Below are 18,487 nucleotides of genomic sequence, written 5' to 3'. Positions count from 1 at the left end.
GGTCGCGAGAAACAGGTGCACCGACTGCAGGGGTAGAATTAAACAGGGAAGAGGAGAGTGTGTTCCCGACCCTGGCTCCCGTGTGTGGGATCGGGAAACGTCTTGTCACGACAGATAGCGGTGTCTAACAAGACACCCCACCCCACCCCCCAATCCCCAGGAACGCCAGACTGACTGGACCCCTTAAACCTCGGGTCAAGACAGCGAGACGGAGAACAGAACCCAACGCCATTAATATTCAACGACCCCTCGCGGCTCTTGATGTTAACCCTCCGCATGTATTGGGAGCTGCAGATTTTTTTGAGAGGGAGGGAAGTGGGGGGTGTTAGGTTGGCGGGGTAATTATAACCCCATTCTTTTCTTTTAAAAAAAAATCACATTAAGCGCTTTGCCAGAATTGCAGTGGGCGACATCACCTTTAATGTGATTGACTGCTTTGATGGAGAGCGAGAGGGAGATGTGATAGTATTTGCGGTGGGGAGGGCTGCTGGGGTGGGGGGGGGAGTTCTCTCTCCAGAAGCCCCGACCACCGATCACATGAGACAGATCTCACAGCCAACGGGGCGGCGAGGCCCCATAAACTGAATAAGAGGCGACAGTCCGCTCCCTATAAATAGGGCTGGAGCGCCAACGGAAGGACAGAACAGAACGGCTGCAGGGGGGAGAAGATATTACGGGGGTCTCTCTCTCTCTCTCTCTCTCTCTCCCCCCCTCTCTCTCTCTCCCCCCATCTTTTTATCACTCATTAACCCCCACCACCCGTCCTCATAGATTTACTTGACATTACTGTTCTTGTTTTGAACCTGTCCCCGGGATTGTCCAATTTTATGCCGATTTCGCCTCCCGTCATGGTTTGCCAGACGAAGATCGTGGCCGACGAAGAGATGCCCGGTTCCAAGAACGACCCGATCGTCTCTTCCAGCCAGATGTGGCCTCCGCCGGTTCCACAGCCGCCTGCCGGCTCCTCCTCGCCCGCGGCGCAGCTCGAAGCTACCCCCGGCGAGCCGCGCCTGAAGCGGGGCGCCGTCTACATTCGTGAGTTTGAGCTCAGCGACCGAGACAGCGTGCGCCGTATTTTCTTCGATGGTATCATGGAGAGGATTCCTAACACGGCCTTCAGAGGGTTAAAACAGCAGCCCAGAATTCTTCTGTTTTATCTATGTTTGACTGGTGAGCGAAATCTAATCTAAATTTACAGCCGTTGTCTACATTCGCCGGTCTAACGTCGCCCGCAGTTTAACATTGTTTTTACCAGGGTTCTACATTATGTTGTAAGCGGGATTCACACAAAACATTGCGTGTCATTTGTGTAATATCTGGAACTGTGCCGTTTGAATTACTTTAATGATTATGTTTTCATTTTAGAGAAAAAAAGACACTTTATGTGACGATCATTTTAATCTTTTAAAAGTTCTCGGTCAGAAATCATTTGAAAATGAGAAACAAAAAAGACGATCGCGAGCCGCATTGCGAATGTAAGTGGAGCCGGGTTTGGACGGGAGTTAGACTGACCGCATGGGGCTCCGCTGGTCCCGGCTGGACCGGGACTGGAACTGCACTGGGGATCAGTTTGGACGGGGGTGATACTGACCCGGTAGGGTTCATGTTGGACTGGAGTCACTCCGACCTAGTTCAGTTCGGTTTGGATGGGAGCTATACTAACCCAGTGGGGTGATGGTTTCAATGGGAGCTATACTGTCCCAGTGGGGGTGACGGTTTAGATGGGAGTTATACTGTCCCAGTGGGGGTGATGGTTTCAATGGGAGCTATACTGTCCCAGTGGGGGTGACGGTTTAGATGGGAGTTATACTGTCCCAGTGGGGGTGATGGTTTCAATGGGAGCTATACTGTCCCAGTGGGGGTGACGGTTTAGATGGGAGTTATACTGTCCCAGTGGGGGTGATGGTTTTGATGGGAGTTATACTGTCCCAGTGGGGTGATGGTTTTGATGGGAGTTATACTGTCCCAGTGGGGGTGATGGTTTCAATGGGAGCTATACTGTCCCAGTGGGGGTGACGGTTTAGATGGGAGTTATACTGTCCCAGTGGGGGTGATGGTTTCAATGGGAGTTATACTGTCCCAGTGGGGGTGATGGTTTTGATGGGAGTTATACTGTCCCAGTGGGGGTATTGGCTTGAATGGAAGCTATACTGTCCCAGTGGGGGTGTTGGTTTTGATGGGAGTTATACTGTCCCAGTGGGGGTGTTGGTTTTGATGGGAGTTATACTGTCCCAGTGGGGGTGATGGTTTGGATGGGAGTTATACTGTCCCAGTGGGGGTGGTGGTTTTGATGGGAGTTATACTGTCCCAGAGGGGGTGATGGTTTGAATAGAAGTTATACTGTCCCAGTGGGGGTGATGGTTTTGATGGGAGTTATACTGTCCCAGTGGGGGTGATGGTTTTGTTGGGAATTATACTGTCCCAGTGGGGGTGATGGTTTGGGTGGGAGTTATACTGTCCCAGTGGGGGTATTGGTTTGAATGGAAGTTATACTGTCCCAGTGGGGGTGATGGTTTTGATGGGAGTTATACTGTCCCAGTGGGGGTGATGGTTTTGTTGGGAATTATACTGTCCCAGTGGGGGTGATGGTTTGGGTGGGAGTTATACTGTCCCAGTGGGGGTGATGGTTTTGATGGGAGTTATACTGTCCCAGTAGGAGTGATGGTTTGGGTGGGAGTTATACTGTCCCAGTAGGGGTGATGGTTTGGGTGGGAGTTATACTGTCCCAGTGGGTGTGATGGTTTCGATGGGAGTTATACTGTCCCAGTGGGGGTGATGGTTTCGATGGGAGTTATACTGTCCCAGTGGGGGTGATGGTTTGAATGGAAGCTATATTGTCCCAGTAAGGTGATGGTTTGGGTGGGAGTTATACTGTCCCAGTGGGAGTGATGGTTTATATGGGAGTTATACTGTCCCAGTGGGGGTGATGGTTTGAATAGACGTTATACTGTCCCAGTGGGGGTGATGGTTTTGATGGGAGTTATACTGTCCCAGTGGGGGTGATGGTTTTGATGGGAGTTATACTGTCCCAGTGGGGGTATTGGTTTGAATGGAAGTTATACTGTCCCAGTGGGGGTGATGGTTTGGGTGGGAGTTATACTGTCCCAGTGGGGGTGATGGTTTTGATGGGAGTTATACTGTCCCAGTAGGGGTGATGGTTTGGGTGGGAGTTATACTGTCCCAGTGGGGGTGATGGTTTTGATGGGAGTTATACTGTCCCAGTAGGGGTGATGGTTTGGGTGGGAGTTATACTGTCCCAGTGGGGGTGATGGTTTTAATGGGAGTTATACTGTCCCAGTAGGGGTGATGGTTTGGGTGGGAGTTATACTGTCCCAGTAGGGGTGATGGTTTGGGTGGGAGTTATACTGTCCCAGTGGGGGTGATGGTTTCGATGGGAGTTATACTGTCCCAGTGGGGGTGATGGTTTGAATGGAAGCTATATTGTCCCAGTGGCTGTGATGGTTTAGATGGGAGTTATACTGTCCCAGTGGGGGTGATGGTTTGAATGGAAGCTATATTGTCCCAGTAGGGTGATGGTTTGGGTGGGAGTTATACTGTCCCAGTGTGGGTGATGGTTTGAATGGAAGCTATATTGTCCCAGTGGCTGTGATGGTTTAGATGGGAGTTATACTGTCCCAGTGGGGGTGATGGTTTGGGTGGGAGTTATACTGTCCCAGTGGGGGTGATGGTTTAGATGGGAGTTATACTGTCCCAGTGGGGGTGATGGTTTGGGTGGGAGTTATACTGTCCCAGTGGGGGTGATGGTTTGGGTGGGAGTTATACTGTCCCAGTGGGGGTGATGGTTTGAATAGAAGCTATACTGTCCCAGTGGGGTGATGGTTTGGGTGGGAGTTATACTGTCCCAGTCGGGGTGATGGTTTCAATGGGAGTTATACTGTCCCAGTGGGGGTGATGGTTTGGGTGGGAGTTATACTGTCCCAGTGGGGGTGATGGTTTAGATGGGAGTTATACTGTCCCAGTAGGGTAATGGTTTGGGTGGGAGTTTTACTGATGCAATGGGACTCAGCTGGGATTACAGGGCTGGAGCTGTAAAGGCCAATGGGACTGAACAGGGGCTCACTGGAAGGGGGATTTACTGGACCAGCGGGATTCTGATGTTCCCTGCCAGAATGGATCTTTACTGATCCATGTGGGCACAGGAAAAACCATTGGATGAGTGGTCTCGTCTAGGTGGTATCAGCAACATTCATTGCCCACTGTAGTGACTGCATCCATCTGCTTCAATCCAGAGCTTCAATACCTAAAGCAGCAAGTTATTGTTACAGGAAACACATGGCAGCTCTATCAGAAATGTAACTGTTTCTCTTTAACATGGTACCCTAATACCTAAACTGACATCACCCCTATGGCACTCTCAATGTCACAGCCTTAGTAGGTTTCCCACAAATGGGTTACACTGTCTAAGTATCTCTAAGTTCAAAGTCCAATGCAAATCTGTTATCGAAGTACATATATGTTACCATATGGAGTCTTGAGGTTCCTTTTCTTGTGGGCATTCACAGTAAAAACCTGAAACACAACAGAATCAATGAAAGACCACAGCCAACAAGATGGACAGCAACCAATGTGCAAAACAAAATCTTGATTTCCCTCCCTCCGATACCGGCTGTATCATAGCAGTCAGTGCAATGCTACTACAGATCAGGGCATCAGAGTTCAGAGTTTAATTCCGGTGTCCTCTGTGAGAAATTTGTTCGTTTTTCCTGAATGCACGTGTGTTTCCTCTGGGTGTTCCAGCTTCCTCCTACAGTCCAAAGAATAACTGCCTAGTTGATTGGTCATTGTAAATTGTTCTGTAATTGGGCTAGGGCCAAATAGATGGGTTGCTGGGCCAGAAATCCCTGTTCCATGCTGTATTTCCAAATAGAATAAAAATACCCCAAATATGGTTCCTGAAATGGTCCCATCATATGGCTTTCTTATCTAAGTGACTTTAAAATGGCAGCCATGTGCAATTTACCCCTATCCAAGTGAGGGGTATAGTCAGGTAAATACAAGTAGGCTTTTTCCACTGAGGTTGGGTGAGCCTAGAACTAGAGGTTATGGGTTAAGGGTGAAAGGTGAAATGTTTAAGGAGCATACAAGGGGGAACTTCTTCACTCAGAGTGGTAAGGGTGTGGAATGATCTGCCAGTGGAAGTAACGGATGTGGGTTTGATTTCAACATTTAAGAGAAATTTGGATCGGTACATGGAAGGGAGCAGTATGGAGGGCCACAGTCCAAGTGCTGGTTGATGAGTTTAAGCAGATTATTAGTTTGGCACAGACTAGATGGGCCAAAGGGCCTGTTTCTGTGCTGTAGTGTAATATGAGCCTCACAAAGGTTTCACTAACCCATACGCTGTTCCCTTGCCCAGGTTCTCATGACTTGGAACTGAGACCATACTCTCAATTTTGTTCTTTATCCCTAACCCAGATACCCTCACCTTATCTCAGATATTTTACCCAGTGCCTTTATCTTGACCCAGATACCTTTCCTAACCCAAACCCTCCTGTTTTAACCCAGGTGTCTTACCTAGTACATTTATCTTAACCCAGGTACCTTTCCTCAACTCAACCCCCTCCCCCGAGCTTTCACCTGGATCCCTTTACCGTGACACCATTGTCATGTCTTCATGTTTGGCTGGTCTGCTGTGTCAAGAATGTTCTATTTATTTGGCATTTTGGCATTGTGATTATTTTTAATCATCTCTCAGCAATGTTCATCGTCTCACTGTAGGGACCTACATCCCATGCATATAGAAACACAAAAGCAAAATGCTGCAGGTGCTGAAAATCTGAATGAAAAATGAAAATGCAGGCAACACTCGGCAGGTCAGGCAACATCTGTGGGGGGAGAGAGATGGAGAACCCTTCATCAGAATAATCACCAATTTATTTCATTGATCCCTAATTCTGTACCTTGGGATTGTTGCCTGATTAGCCGGGCATTTTCAGCATTTTCTGTTTGATGTGCAACTGGAAAATTATCCCATGGGAATACTACAAGGTTGACAGAATTCTATCAAAATAAGAGGAGGAATATTGTATTTGAATATACTCTCAGTGGCCACTTTATCAGATACACCTGTAGACCTGCTCGTTAATGTAAATATTTAATCAGCCAATCATGTGACAGCAACTCAATGCATGACATGGTCAAGAGGTTCAGTTGTTGTTGAGATAAAACATCAGAATGGTGAAGAAATGTGATCGAAGTGACCTCGGCCATGGAGTGTTTGTTGGTGCCAGATAGGGTGGTTTGAGTATCTCAGAAACTGTTGATCTCCTGGGATTTTCGTGCATAAAAGTCTCTAGAGTTTACAGAGATTGGTGCAAAACACAAGAAACATCCAATGAGCAGCAGTTCTGTGAGCAAAAACGCCTTGTTAATGAGAGAGGTCAGAGGAGAATGGCCAGACTGGTTCAAGCTGACAGGAAGGTGACAGTCACTCAAATAACCACCTGGTACAACTGTGATGCGCAGAAGAACATCTCTGAATGCACAACACATCAAACCTTGAAGTGCATGGGCTGCACCAGCAGAAGACCACACCGGGTTCCACTCCTGTACCTAATAAAGTGGCCACTGAGTGTATGAGCCAATAGACAGGGAGTAGGAATATCCCATGGGACCATGTGGTGTCCGCTACATTCCTGCACAGTTGGAAGTTCCATCCAACGATTGTTGCTACTTCCATTTCAGACACTTACTAAAAACCATCATGTGTTGTGTCGGCATGTATGTGCATGAGTGCATGCACGCGTGTGTGTTATGTGAGGCTTTGTCCTGAGTGAGGAGCGCTATTAGGATGGTGCGCTTGTGAATTAGGCTGCCCAGTGGATCCTATGTTAATAATTTGACAGAACTGTTGTTTAAACCATCTGGTCAGTTTTGGCAATAGAACAGGCTAATAAAATGCGATACTTACTATGTTGCGGACTCTTGTGGACGCCTCCTGCAGTTGAAACAAACGAGCCATGTAAGTATATAAATATATAGGCATTATTACCTAAACAATGCACGATAAATGTATTTATATATTTTTATATATAACTGTTTGTAACTCTCCTCTGGGGTTGTTCCGAAATAAACACTCCATTCTCTTTTCTGACAGGTATCGTTTATTTCTCTCCCTTGTCTCCATAGTAATGTGCTTTTATCTGACCAAGTCCTTGCTGCTGACGTGCTGTGTGCCCATCTTACTTTTGGGCTCGAGATACCACTACAGTAGGAAAGTTATCGTCAGCTATCTTGAGTGCGCACTGCAAACCGACATGTCAGATATTGAGCAATATTACATGAAACCGGCAGGTAAGTTCCCAGTTTTCAGAAACATGGGATTGGGTGCTGAGGTGGGAATATTTCTATGGAGTGCTTTTCTGGTGCCACTTTGGCCTTCCCCAACTTGCAAATAATAGGTTGCCTCATGTTGTTCTATAATAAACGAGGGGCAAGAGATGTGTAGTTTTGAATGAACAGATTTTATTTTTGTCTAGAACTCCTCTATCATAGAATCAATTTCCACTTTCTGTTCACTTTGTATAAAACCTACGCACATCGAATGACATTGGCATCAGTAGCTTTCTTCTTCACCTGGCTAATTCATTGGATATATTTAAAGCAGAGCTTGATAGGTTCTTGATTAGTCAGGGTGTCAAAGGTTATGGGGAGAAGGCAGAGAATGGGTGTTGAGAGGGGTAATAAGTTAGCCATGATGGAATGGCGGAGCAGACTCGATGGGTCTGATAGTCTTTCCGTTCAATTTCAAGTTGATTTTCATTCAACCATACACATGTATACAGCTAAATGAAACAATGTCCCTCAGGGACCAAAATGCAAAACGTAGCACATAGATCACACACAGCACATATTAACACACTAAGCAACACACAAAAATGCTGGAGGAACTCAGCAGGTCAGGCAGTATCTATGAAAATTAATAAACAGTGGATGCTTTGGGACAAGACCCTTCACCAGGACTGCAAAAGAAGGGGGAAAGATGCCAGAATAAAAAGGTGTGTGGAGGGGAAGGGGGATAGCAAGAAGGTGACAGGTGAAGCCAGATGGGTGGAAAAGGTAGAAGGCTAGAGAGGAAGGAATCTGATAGGGAAGGAGAGTGGCCATAGGAGAAAGGGAAGGAGGGACACCAGGGTGAGGTGACAGGCAGGTGAGGAGAAGAGGTAAAAGGCTGGAGTGGGGAATAGAAAACCAGGAAGGATGAAGGGAAAAGAAAAAAAGGGAAAAAAATTATCAGAAGGAGAAATTGATGTTCACATCATCAGGTTGGAGGTTACCCAGATGGAATATGAGGTGTTGCTCCCCCAGTCTGAGAGTTGCTTCATCATAGAAAAAGAGGAGAATATTAACTGATAAAAAAAAAGATTCTGTAGATGTACAAGCTGACATAAAGTGCATATACAGCATTTAGTTAAATATATAACAGGTATATTACCTCATGGTGGGCTATGTAATGTTGCATTGTTGGTGATGATCAACATCACTTAACGACATAACACGACAGAGCACACCTGGTGAAGATAAAGGCTACTGATGGAAATGATGCTGCAAGTGTGTAGGTGTGGAATTTGTGGTTAGGAAAGCGTAAATATAATATCCAGGCAAGAAGAGAGTGCAGACATCCGAGACGAGAAAGGTCTTTGAAGAGCTTAGCTTCCATTTACACACCAGGGTTCTGGAGATGAGATAGATGATCCCAGGCACACACGTCAACTAAGGGACAATTGCTTTACTAACTTCAAAGTATCATCGGTTGACAGCTTGTAGTTTCTACTGACTCTTAACACCAGTATTGTGAATGGCGATTGATCTTGCAAATAAGGAATTCCAATATAGACAATTTACCAATATCATAACTGATAAGCTAATTCTGTATAAAAATAGCAGCTTCTGCCCTGGCTTCAGAACAGAGTGGTGACAGGGGTCATGCTGCTATCCTTGTGCACAAGGAAAATAAAGTGTGTTTGAGTCATAAGAGTGCATGTGTTCTGGGTTCTGTTATTTTATTATCAGTGATGATATTGGCCCTGTACAATGTGAACATAAAGTGCGATTTGCAATTTCCTTATGCAGCACTTTTGGTACTGGTAACTTGGAATTCATTCCCCTTGACAGGAGGGTGTGGGAAAGATGCTAAAACTATCACTCATGGGGTCAACAAGGGTCAAGACTTCATGGAGGTGCATGAAGCGAATGGAGTTGGCATGGTTTTTGTTTGTATAGTAATCTGACCAAGTCCTTTGTGCTCATGTGCTGTGTGCCCATATTACTCTTAGGCTTGAATTACCACTACAGTAGGAAAGTTATCGTCAGCTAACCCACAATCCTTTCCCATTGCGTTGGGCATAACTTATCATCATTGAAACTACTGAATAGCTGGGAGAGGAATTAATCCCGGTCCGAACCCCCTCAGTGTTATGAGTCAATGAATGAGAAAATAAGAGTTCAGTTGAAGTTGAAGAAAGAATCTTCATGCAGTCCTTTGAACTCCTTCTCTCTAGTTAACAATACTCCAGGCAGTCCAATTCTAGCCCATTCCAATCTTCCTGTCCAATCCTCCTAATTCCTGATTTTCCTACAGACAATGACCTATGTCAAGCCTTCATTTGTTTACTGGCTCCATCTGCACAACTCTCTGGGGTGAAAAGCTCCAGTGATCTGAGAGAAGCAATTTAAGACCATAAGCTACAGGAGATGTATTAGTCCATTTGGCCCATCGAGTCTGCTCCACCATTTCATCATGGTAATCAATTTTCCCTCAGCCCTAATCTCCTGTCTTCTGCCCATATCCCTTCATGCCCTGACCAGTCAAGAATCTATCAACCTCTGCCTTAAGTATACCCAATGACTTGGCCTCCACAACCGCCTACGGCAATGAAGTCCACAGATTCACCATTCACTGGCTAAAGAAGTTCCTCCTCATCTCCATTCTAAAAGGATACCTCTCTATACTGAGGCCATACCCTCTTGTCTTGGACTCCTTCACCATCCTCTCCACATCCCCTATATCAAGGCCTTTCAACTTTCGATAGGTTTCCATGGGGTCACCCCTCATTCTTCTGAATTCCAGTGAGTAGAGACATAGAGCCAGCAAATGCTCCTCATATAACAAACTTGTCCATCCTGGAATAACTTTTATGAACCTTCTTGGACCCTCTCAATGTCAGCTCATCCTTTCGTAGCTAAGGGGCCCAAAACAGCCCACAGTACTCCAAGCGAGGCTTCAGCAGTGCCTTATAAAGCCTCAACATTACCCCCTTGCTTTTGTGTTCTGGTCCTCTTGAAATTGTCTCCCAAACCATTTCTGATCTCATCAGCTCGGGAGATCTCCCATCCATGGCCACCAAACTTATAGTTCCCACACCTCGTACTTCCCGTTTCTACCTCATACCTAAGATTCACAAACCTGCCTGTCCAGGCAGACCCATTGTCTCTGCTTGGTCCTGCCCCACCGAACTCATTTCTGCCTATCTTGACTCTGTTTTATCTCCCCTTGTTCAATCCCTTCTCACCTATGTCCGTGATACTTCCCATGCTTTACATCTCTTCAAAGATTTCAAGTTCCCTGGCCCCCACCGCCTCATTTTCACCATGGACGTCCAGTCCCTATATACCTCTATCCCCCACCAGGAAGGTCTCCAAGCTCTCCATTTCTTCCTGGATTCCAGACCCAGCCAGTCACCCTCTACCACCACTCTTCTCCGCCTCGCGGAATTAGTCCTCACCCTTAACAATTTCTCCTTTGGCTCCTCCCACTTCCTCCAAACTAAAGGTGTAGCCATGGGCACCCGCATGGGTCCTAGCTATACTTGCCTTTTTGTCGGCCATGTGGAGCAATCTATGTTCCAAGCCTACACCGGTATCTGTCCTCCTCTTTTCTTACGTTATATCGACGACTGCATCGGTGCTGCTTCCTGCACGCATGCTGAGCTCGTCGACTTCATTAACTTCGCCTCCAACTTTCACCCCGCCCTCAAATTCACCTGGTCTATTTCCGACACCTCCCTCCCCTTTCTAGATCTTTCTATTTCTATCTCTGGAGACAGCCTATCCAATGACGTCTACTACAAACCTACTAACTCCCACAGCTACCTAGACTATTCCTCCTCCCACCCTGTCTCCTGCAAAAATGCTATCCCTTTCTCTCAATTCCTCCACCTCCACCGCATCTGCTCTCAGGATGAGGCCTTTCATTCTAGGACAAAGGAGATGTCTTCCTTTTTTAAAGAAAGGGGCTTCCCTTCATCCACTATCATCTCTGCCCTCCATCGCATCTCCCGTATTTCACGCACCTCTGCCCTCATCCCAGCCCCCCACCAGCCCACCAGGGTTAGAGTCCCCCTGGTCCTCACCTATCACCCGACCAGCCTACAGATCCAACGTATAATCCTCCGCAACTTCCGCCACCTCCTACAGGATCCCACCACCAGACACATCTTCCCCTCCCTCCCACTCTCGGCTTTCCGCAGGGATCGCTCCCTACACGACTCCCTTGTACATTCATATCCCCCCATCCCTCCCCACGGACCTCCCTCCGGGCACTCATCCCTGCAAACGGAAGAAGTGCTACACCTGCCCCCACACTTCTTCCCTCACCACCATCCCAGGTCCCAGACAGTCCTTTCAGGTGAGGCACCACTTCACCTGCGAGTCAACTGGGGTGATATACTGTATCCGGTGCTCCCGATGTGGCCATTTATACATTGGGGAGACCCACCACAGACTGGGAGACCGTTTCGCCAAACACCGGCGCTCGGTCCTCCAGCAGTGGCGGGATCTCCCTGTGGCCACACACTTCAATTCCACAGACCACTCCCACTCCGACATGTCTGTCCATGGCCTCCTCTACCATCAAGATGAGGCCACACGCAGGTCGATGGAGCAATACCTTATCTCCTGCCCAAGTAGCCTCCTACCTGCCGGCATGAACATTCAACTCACAGACCTCTGTTGATACCCCTGCCCCACTCTTACCCCCATCCCTATCTATAATTTTAGTCTGGTTCTCTTACTCTCTCTTTTTCCCCCTCACTATAATCTCCCCCCAGCCCTACCTTTCTTTCTCTTTTATTTCCCATAATTCTCCACCTTCCCCCTAGCCCATTTCCCTTCAGCCTATCACTTCCCAGCTCTCTACTTCATCCCTCCCCCCACTTCTTATCCCCCCTCGACCATCCCATGTTACTTCACTCCTGATAAAGGGTTTCGGCCCAAAACGTTGTCACTACCTCCTCCCATAGATGCTGTCTGGCCTGCTGAGTTCTGCCAGCATTTCGTGTTTTTATATACTTCTCGACATGATTCCACCTGCCACTTGCTTGTCCACTCTCTCAGTCTTAAATGGGTGATTCCCTTCTCCAGTGATACCAGATCCACCCCTCCACCACACTCAGGAACCATCTCTCAGCATCTCCACCCCTCAGAATCTCATGCTTCCGTGAGATCACCTCTCAGTCTCCCAGACAACAATGAGCATTGGTCTGATCCTCATCATGGCCGCCTTTCCTCATAAGCCAACCCTGAACTCAGCCTAGTCAGCCACCTTCCAATTCAAGTGATAGGTCCTTCAGTTAGAAAACTAGAAGAGTAGACAGGACTCCAACTGTGGGTGACAATACCTGAACATCTGTACAAAACTTTGCCGGTGTAACACGCTGCAATAACTGCCAAAATTCCCATTGGCTTCCTAACCACATCTTGTACTTGCTCACAATTTTAAACACTGGAGATTCTGCAGAAGCTGGAAATCCAGAGCAACACACACAAAATGCTGGAGGAACTCAGGAACTCTTTGTGGTAAGACCAGAAGACATGGCAGCAGAATTAGGCCATTCAGTTCATCTATCTGCTCCACCATTCCATCATGGCTGATTTACTATTCCTCTCTGCCCCATTCTCCTGCCTCTCCCCATAACCTTTGATGCCCTACATAATCAAGGAAAGGGTGCATAATAAATAAAGACGTTTCTTTCTTTATTTATTTAGAGATACAGCACAGAACAAGCTGCACCGCCCAACAACCCACCTACTTAACCCATGCTAATCACAGGACAATTTACAATGACCAATGAACCTACTAATTGAACGTCTTTGGACTGGGAGGACACTGGAGCACCTGAGGAAATGCATAGTCATGGGGAAAATACGTTGACTCCTTCCAGATAGCACCAGAAATTATCTCCAAACTCCGACACCTCAAGTTGTAATAACACCACACTAACCATTATGTCACCGTGGTTCTGGCAGAGTCCCTTCATCAGGACTGGAGAGGAAAGGGGGTAGAAGCCAGAGTAGGAGGTGAGGGGAGGGCAAGAGTACAAGCTGGCAGGTGAGACCTGGAGAGAGGGAAGGTAAGAGGGTGAGGGAGGAAATGAGGATTGGTGAAAAAGATAAAGGGCTGAAGAAGAAGGAATCTGAGAGGAGAGAGTGCTTTCTGAGAGTGTTCCTCGAGCATTGTGTGTGTGTGCTTACTGCTATCTTTCTGTGTTTCCTGGACGAGACAGATAGTACTCTGAACATTCACTGGTGTTTCACATCAGAGTAATTGTTTCACATTCCACCGCTCTCCCCCCAACCCTCAGCATTTTCCAATCGGCCTTGGATCACACACTGACTTAACCTGTTTATTCTGCAGTCTTTTGCGGAATCCTTGCGTGGTCCTCTCTTTGAGCGATGGGTGGGAGTGTTGGAGGGGAGGAAGCATATTTGAGTTTTACCTTTCAAGTCCTGTTAATACTTAATGAGCCAACAATCCGTCCTACTTACCACAACAAAGCTCCCTGCTCCTTTCACTGTGATAACATTAGCAATATTTTATGAAGAGCCTGCTCTATGCTGTTGATATTAATTCATTTCAAACTTCCTCACAATAATAATTGGACAACTATATTCTTTAATCTCATTAAGGAACAATTAAACTTTTAACTTGGAAGAAAGTTATAAATATTCCTTTGTTAAGTTAACTGGGGTGCTGTATTTTACAAATATTGTCTGTCAGATTAATTCTGCCGTGCCTGTGAAGACGATAGATTTAGTGATTATAATTTTAAGAGTTTGGTTTTGTGGTAAGACCAGAAGACATGGCAGCAGAATTAGGCCATTCAGTCCATCTATCTGCTCCACCATTCCATCATGGCTGATTTACTATTCCTCTCTGCCCCATTCTCCTGCCTCTCCCCATAACCTTTGATGCCCTACATAATCAAGGAAAGGGTGCATAATACCCCTGTGGCTGTTCCCCTCAATAATAAGTATACAGCTTTGGATACTATTGGAGGGATGACCTGCCGGGGGAAGCTGCAGGAACTGGGTCTCTGGCTCTGCGTCTGAAGCAGGCAGGAGAGAGTGTCGACCTGGTTGGACTATGTGGTGGGCAAAATTTTGTAGCTAGGCTTTGGTGGACAAAATTCCAGCACTATTCAGGCCTCTTTACCCATTTGGCTCATGGTAACTCCACACAGAGGAGTTGACGAATCATTTTAAGTACTGCAGATCTAACAACTGCAGTACAATGCAGTGTTGTTTTCTCTGGAATTACCAGATGATTTGAATCAAGCGACTTCAGATGTTAATAGCCTTGCAGTACGTGCTGGGTGTAATAATCACACTTGTTTCGTGTCACACTATCCCAGTGACGCCTGGTAACTAACACCTGTCTTGAAAGGCAGTACATCTCCTGACTTGTTGTGAAGACAGCAGTCAATCTGTGCTGTGATATTTTCAGAGGAAAATATTTTAAAGAAAGGGCAGGTGAAAACTTGGCTGATAGAATTTCTTCACACTGTCCAGGCATCGTGTTCGCAGGCTGGCTGTACAAGCCTTTATCTTGGCCCGGTGTGCTGTGTTGTGCGAGGGTGTCAATGGTGGTAATTTTATTGAGGCCAGAAGTGTGTAGGTTCAAGATTCAAGATTGTTTAATGTCATGTCAATTACACAGGTGTAAAGGGGAACAAAGTAATTGTTACTTCAGATCTAATGCAGCACAAAAAACCTAATAGATATAAATATATAAGACAGCTTGTATACAGCACTGTGCAAAAGTATCAGGCATATATATTTAACTAGGGTGCCTAACACTTTTGCACAGTTCTGCAGTAATTTTATATATTCCACTGTACTGCTGCCACAAAAGAGGAAACACTTTTCATGACACATGTGAGTGATGATAAACCTGATTCTGATATTGCGGACTGAGAGTGGGAAAGGGGCAGGGAGAGGGGAATCATGATTGGGAAAAAGGGAAGGGAGAGGGAATGGAGTGGGAAGAGCCAGAGAGACATTCTGTAATGATTAATAAACCAGTTGTTCGGAATCAAATGACCTTGCCTCATGCCTCAGGTCTAGGTGTGTCTGCACCTGAAATGCTACCTGCCCCTGACACTCTACTGCCACCGGTCCCACTCCCCCCCCCCCCCCTTGGCACTCCACCCTCACCATTCCCAACCTCCTTTACTCCCACCATATTTACAAACTCTTTCTCTGCTCCATGTTGACGAATTCAGTACTGTGGGAAAATAGCACTCTAGCTATTTATATGTGACTAACACGGTCACACAGTATTGTAAATAGATTGATTGTACGTCCATAAAGTGACGTTAGGCACAGGAGTGTACAGAAGGTGACTGACAGGAAATGATAAAGTGGTGATGGGGGCATGGAGGGGTGGGTTAGTGGGTGGAGGTGGTGATCAGCCTTGGGAAAAAGTGACTGTTGTTGAGTCTGGTGGTCCTGGCGCGGATGCTACGTAGCCTCTTCGCTGATGGGAGTGGGATAGTCAGTCCATGAGCAGAGTGGACTGATCCAAACATCCTTCCTGATCCAGAATGTCCTTCGTGGTGGGTAGGCTGGTGCTGGTGATGCATTGGGCAGTTTTGACTAATCGTTGCAGAACCTTCCTGTCCACTGTAGTGCATTTTCCATAACAAGAAAGTTAGACCATAAGACCATAAAACACAGGAGCAGAATTAGGCAATTGAGCCATCGAGTCTGCTCCGCCATTCAATCATGGCTGATCCTTTTTTTTCTCTCCTCAACCCCAGTTCCCGGCCTTCTCCCCATAATCTTTGATGCCATGTCCAATCAAGAACCTATCAATCTCAGCCTTAAATACACCCAACGACCCGGCCTCCACAGCTGCCTGTGGTAACAAATTCCACAAATTCACCACCTTCTGACTAAAGAAATTTCTCTGCATCTCTGTTTTGGATGGACACTCGTCTATCCTGAGGCTGTGTCCTCTTGTCCTAGACTCCCCCACCATGGGAAACAGCCTTTCCACATCTGCTCTGCCTAGACCTTTCAACATTCGAAAGGTTTCAATGAGATCCCCCCCCCCCCATCCTTCTGAATGCCAGTGAGTACAGGCCCAGTGCCATCAAATGTTCCTCATATGATAACACTTTCATTCTTGGAATCATCCTTGTAATCCTTCTCTGAACCCTTTCCAATGTCAGCATATCTTTTATTGGATAAGGAGCCCAAAACAGTTCACAATACCTCAAGGTGAGGCCTCACCAGTACCTTATAAACCCTCAGCATCACATCCCTGTTCTTGTATTCTAGACCTCTTGAAATGAATGCTAACATGGCATTTGCCTTCCTCCCCACCAACTCAACCTGCAAGCTTACCTTTAGAGTGTTCTGCACAAGGACTCCCAAGTCCCTTTGCATCTCAGATTTTTGGATTTTCTCCCCATTATAAAATAGTTTGCATATTTATTTCTTCTATCAAAGTCAAAGTGTATGACCATGCATTTTCCAACATTGAATTTCATAAGCCACTTTCTTGCTCATTCTCCTAATCTGTTTAAGTCCTTCTGCAGCCTTCCTGTTTCCTCAACACTACCTACCTCTCCACCAATCTTCATATCATCTTCAAACTTAACTTGGTAAGCAGCCTCATGCGTGGCACCTTGTCAAAGGCCTTCTGAAAATCAAAAAATACAAAATCTACCGCATCCCCTTTATCTATTCTACTTGTAATCTCTTCAAAGAATTCCAACAGGTTCGTCAGGCAAGATTTTCCCTTAAGGAAACTATGCTGACTTTGTCCTATGTTGTCCTGTGTCACCAAGTGCCCTATAACCTCATCATTAACAATTGACTCCAGCGTCTTCCCAACCACTGAGGACAGGCTAACTGGTCTGTAATTTCTTTTCTGCCGCCTCCCTCCTTTCTTAAAGAGTGGAGTGACCTTTGCAATTTTCCAGTCCTCTAGAACCGTGCCAGAGTGATGCACCATCAATAACTCTCGGAGACGAGAGGCAAAAGATAGGCTTTTATTAGCTGCAAATGTGACCACGACATCCTGGAGACTGAGGGAGGAGCAGTGCCTCCAATCGCCTTTATACAGGGGTCTGTGGGAGGAGCCACAGGAGCAGTCAGCGGGGGGCGTGTCCAGACATGTATACACATAGTTTACCGCACAGAGTCCAATGATTCTTGAAAGATCATTACCACTGCCTCTTTCAGAACCCTCCGGTGCAGTTCATCTGGTCTGGGTGACTTATGTACCTTTAGGTCTTTCAGCTTTTTGGGCACCTTCTCCCTTGTAATAGTAACTGAACTCACTTCTCTTCCTTCACACCCTTCAACACCTGGCACACAGCTAGTGTCTTCCACAGTGAGGACTGCTGCAGAATTCTAGCTTAGTTCATCTGCTATCTCCTTGGTCCCCATTATTATTTCTCCAGCCTCATTTCTAGCCGTCCTATATCCACTATCAACTCTTTTATTTTTTTATGTACTTGAAACAGCTTTTTCTATCTATCTTGATATCGTTTGTTAGCTTGCTTTTATGTTTCATTTTTTCCCTCCTAATATTTCTTTCAGTTGCTTTCCATAGGTTTCTGAAAGCTTCCCAATCCTCTGTCTTCCCACTGATTTTTGCTTTGTTGTTTGCTGTGGCTTCCTTTGTCAGTCACGGTTGTACTATTTTACTATTTGTGTATTTCTTTGTTTTTGAAATACATCTATCCTGCACCTTCCTCATTTTCCCCAGAAACTCACACCATTGCTGCTCTGTTGTCATCCCCGCCAGCGTCTCCTTCCAGTTTACTCCTCTTTCATACCACTGTAATTTCCTTCACTCCACTGAAATACTGCTTCATCAGACTTTACCCTCTCCCTATCAGATTTCAAGTTGAACTCAATCACTGTCTCCTAAGGGTTCCTTTATCTTAAACTCCCTAATCACATCCAGTTAATTACATAACATCAAATCCAGTATAGCTGCTCCTAGTAGGCTCAATGAAAAACTGCTCTAAAAATCCACCTCGTAGGCATTCAACAAATTAACTGTCTTGGGATCCATTAACAACCTGATTTTCCCAATGTACCAGCATGTTGAAATCTCCCATGACAATCATAACATTTCCCTTTTGATACACCTTTCTAATTTTCTGTTGTAATCTGTGGTCCACATCTCAGCTGCTGTTTGGAGGCCTGTCTATAAATGCCATCAGGGTCC

General features: G+C 46.2%; 1 protein-coding gene across 3 annotated transcripts in view; it reads left to right on the top strand.

The window, feature by feature from the left end:
- Positions 1 to 609: 609 nt before the first annotated feature.
- nat8l (N-acetyltransferase 8-like) overlaps positions 610 to 18,487 on the top strand; it is a 75,125-nt gene continuing 57,247 nt past the window's right edge. The window contains exons 1-2 of one of the 3 annotated variants that reach the window (XM_073047960.1): positions 610 to 1,170; positions 7,150 to 7,314. In XM_073047960.1, the coding sequence (XP_072904061.1) occupies positions 828 to 1,170; positions 7,150 to 7,314 (508 nt within the window). In that variant the 5' untranslated portion in view covers positions 610 to 827. The remainder of the gene's footprint in view (positions 1,171 to 7,149; positions 7,315 to 18,487) is intronic. The other 2 variants (XM_073047961.1, XM_073047962.1) reach the window with 2 other exon arrangements.

The sequence above is a fragment of the Hemitrygon akajei genome, chromosome 6 (assembly GCF_048418815.1).
Source record: "Hemitrygon akajei chromosome 6, sHemAka1.3, whole genome shotgun sequence".
NCBI classification, from domain to species: domain Eukaryota; kingdom Metazoa; phylum Chordata; class Chondrichthyes; order Myliobatiformes; family Dasyatidae; genus Hemitrygon; species Hemitrygon akajei.
The sequence above is the reverse complement of the archived record's forward strand: the minus strand, read 5'-3'. Positions and strand labels throughout refer to the sequence as shown.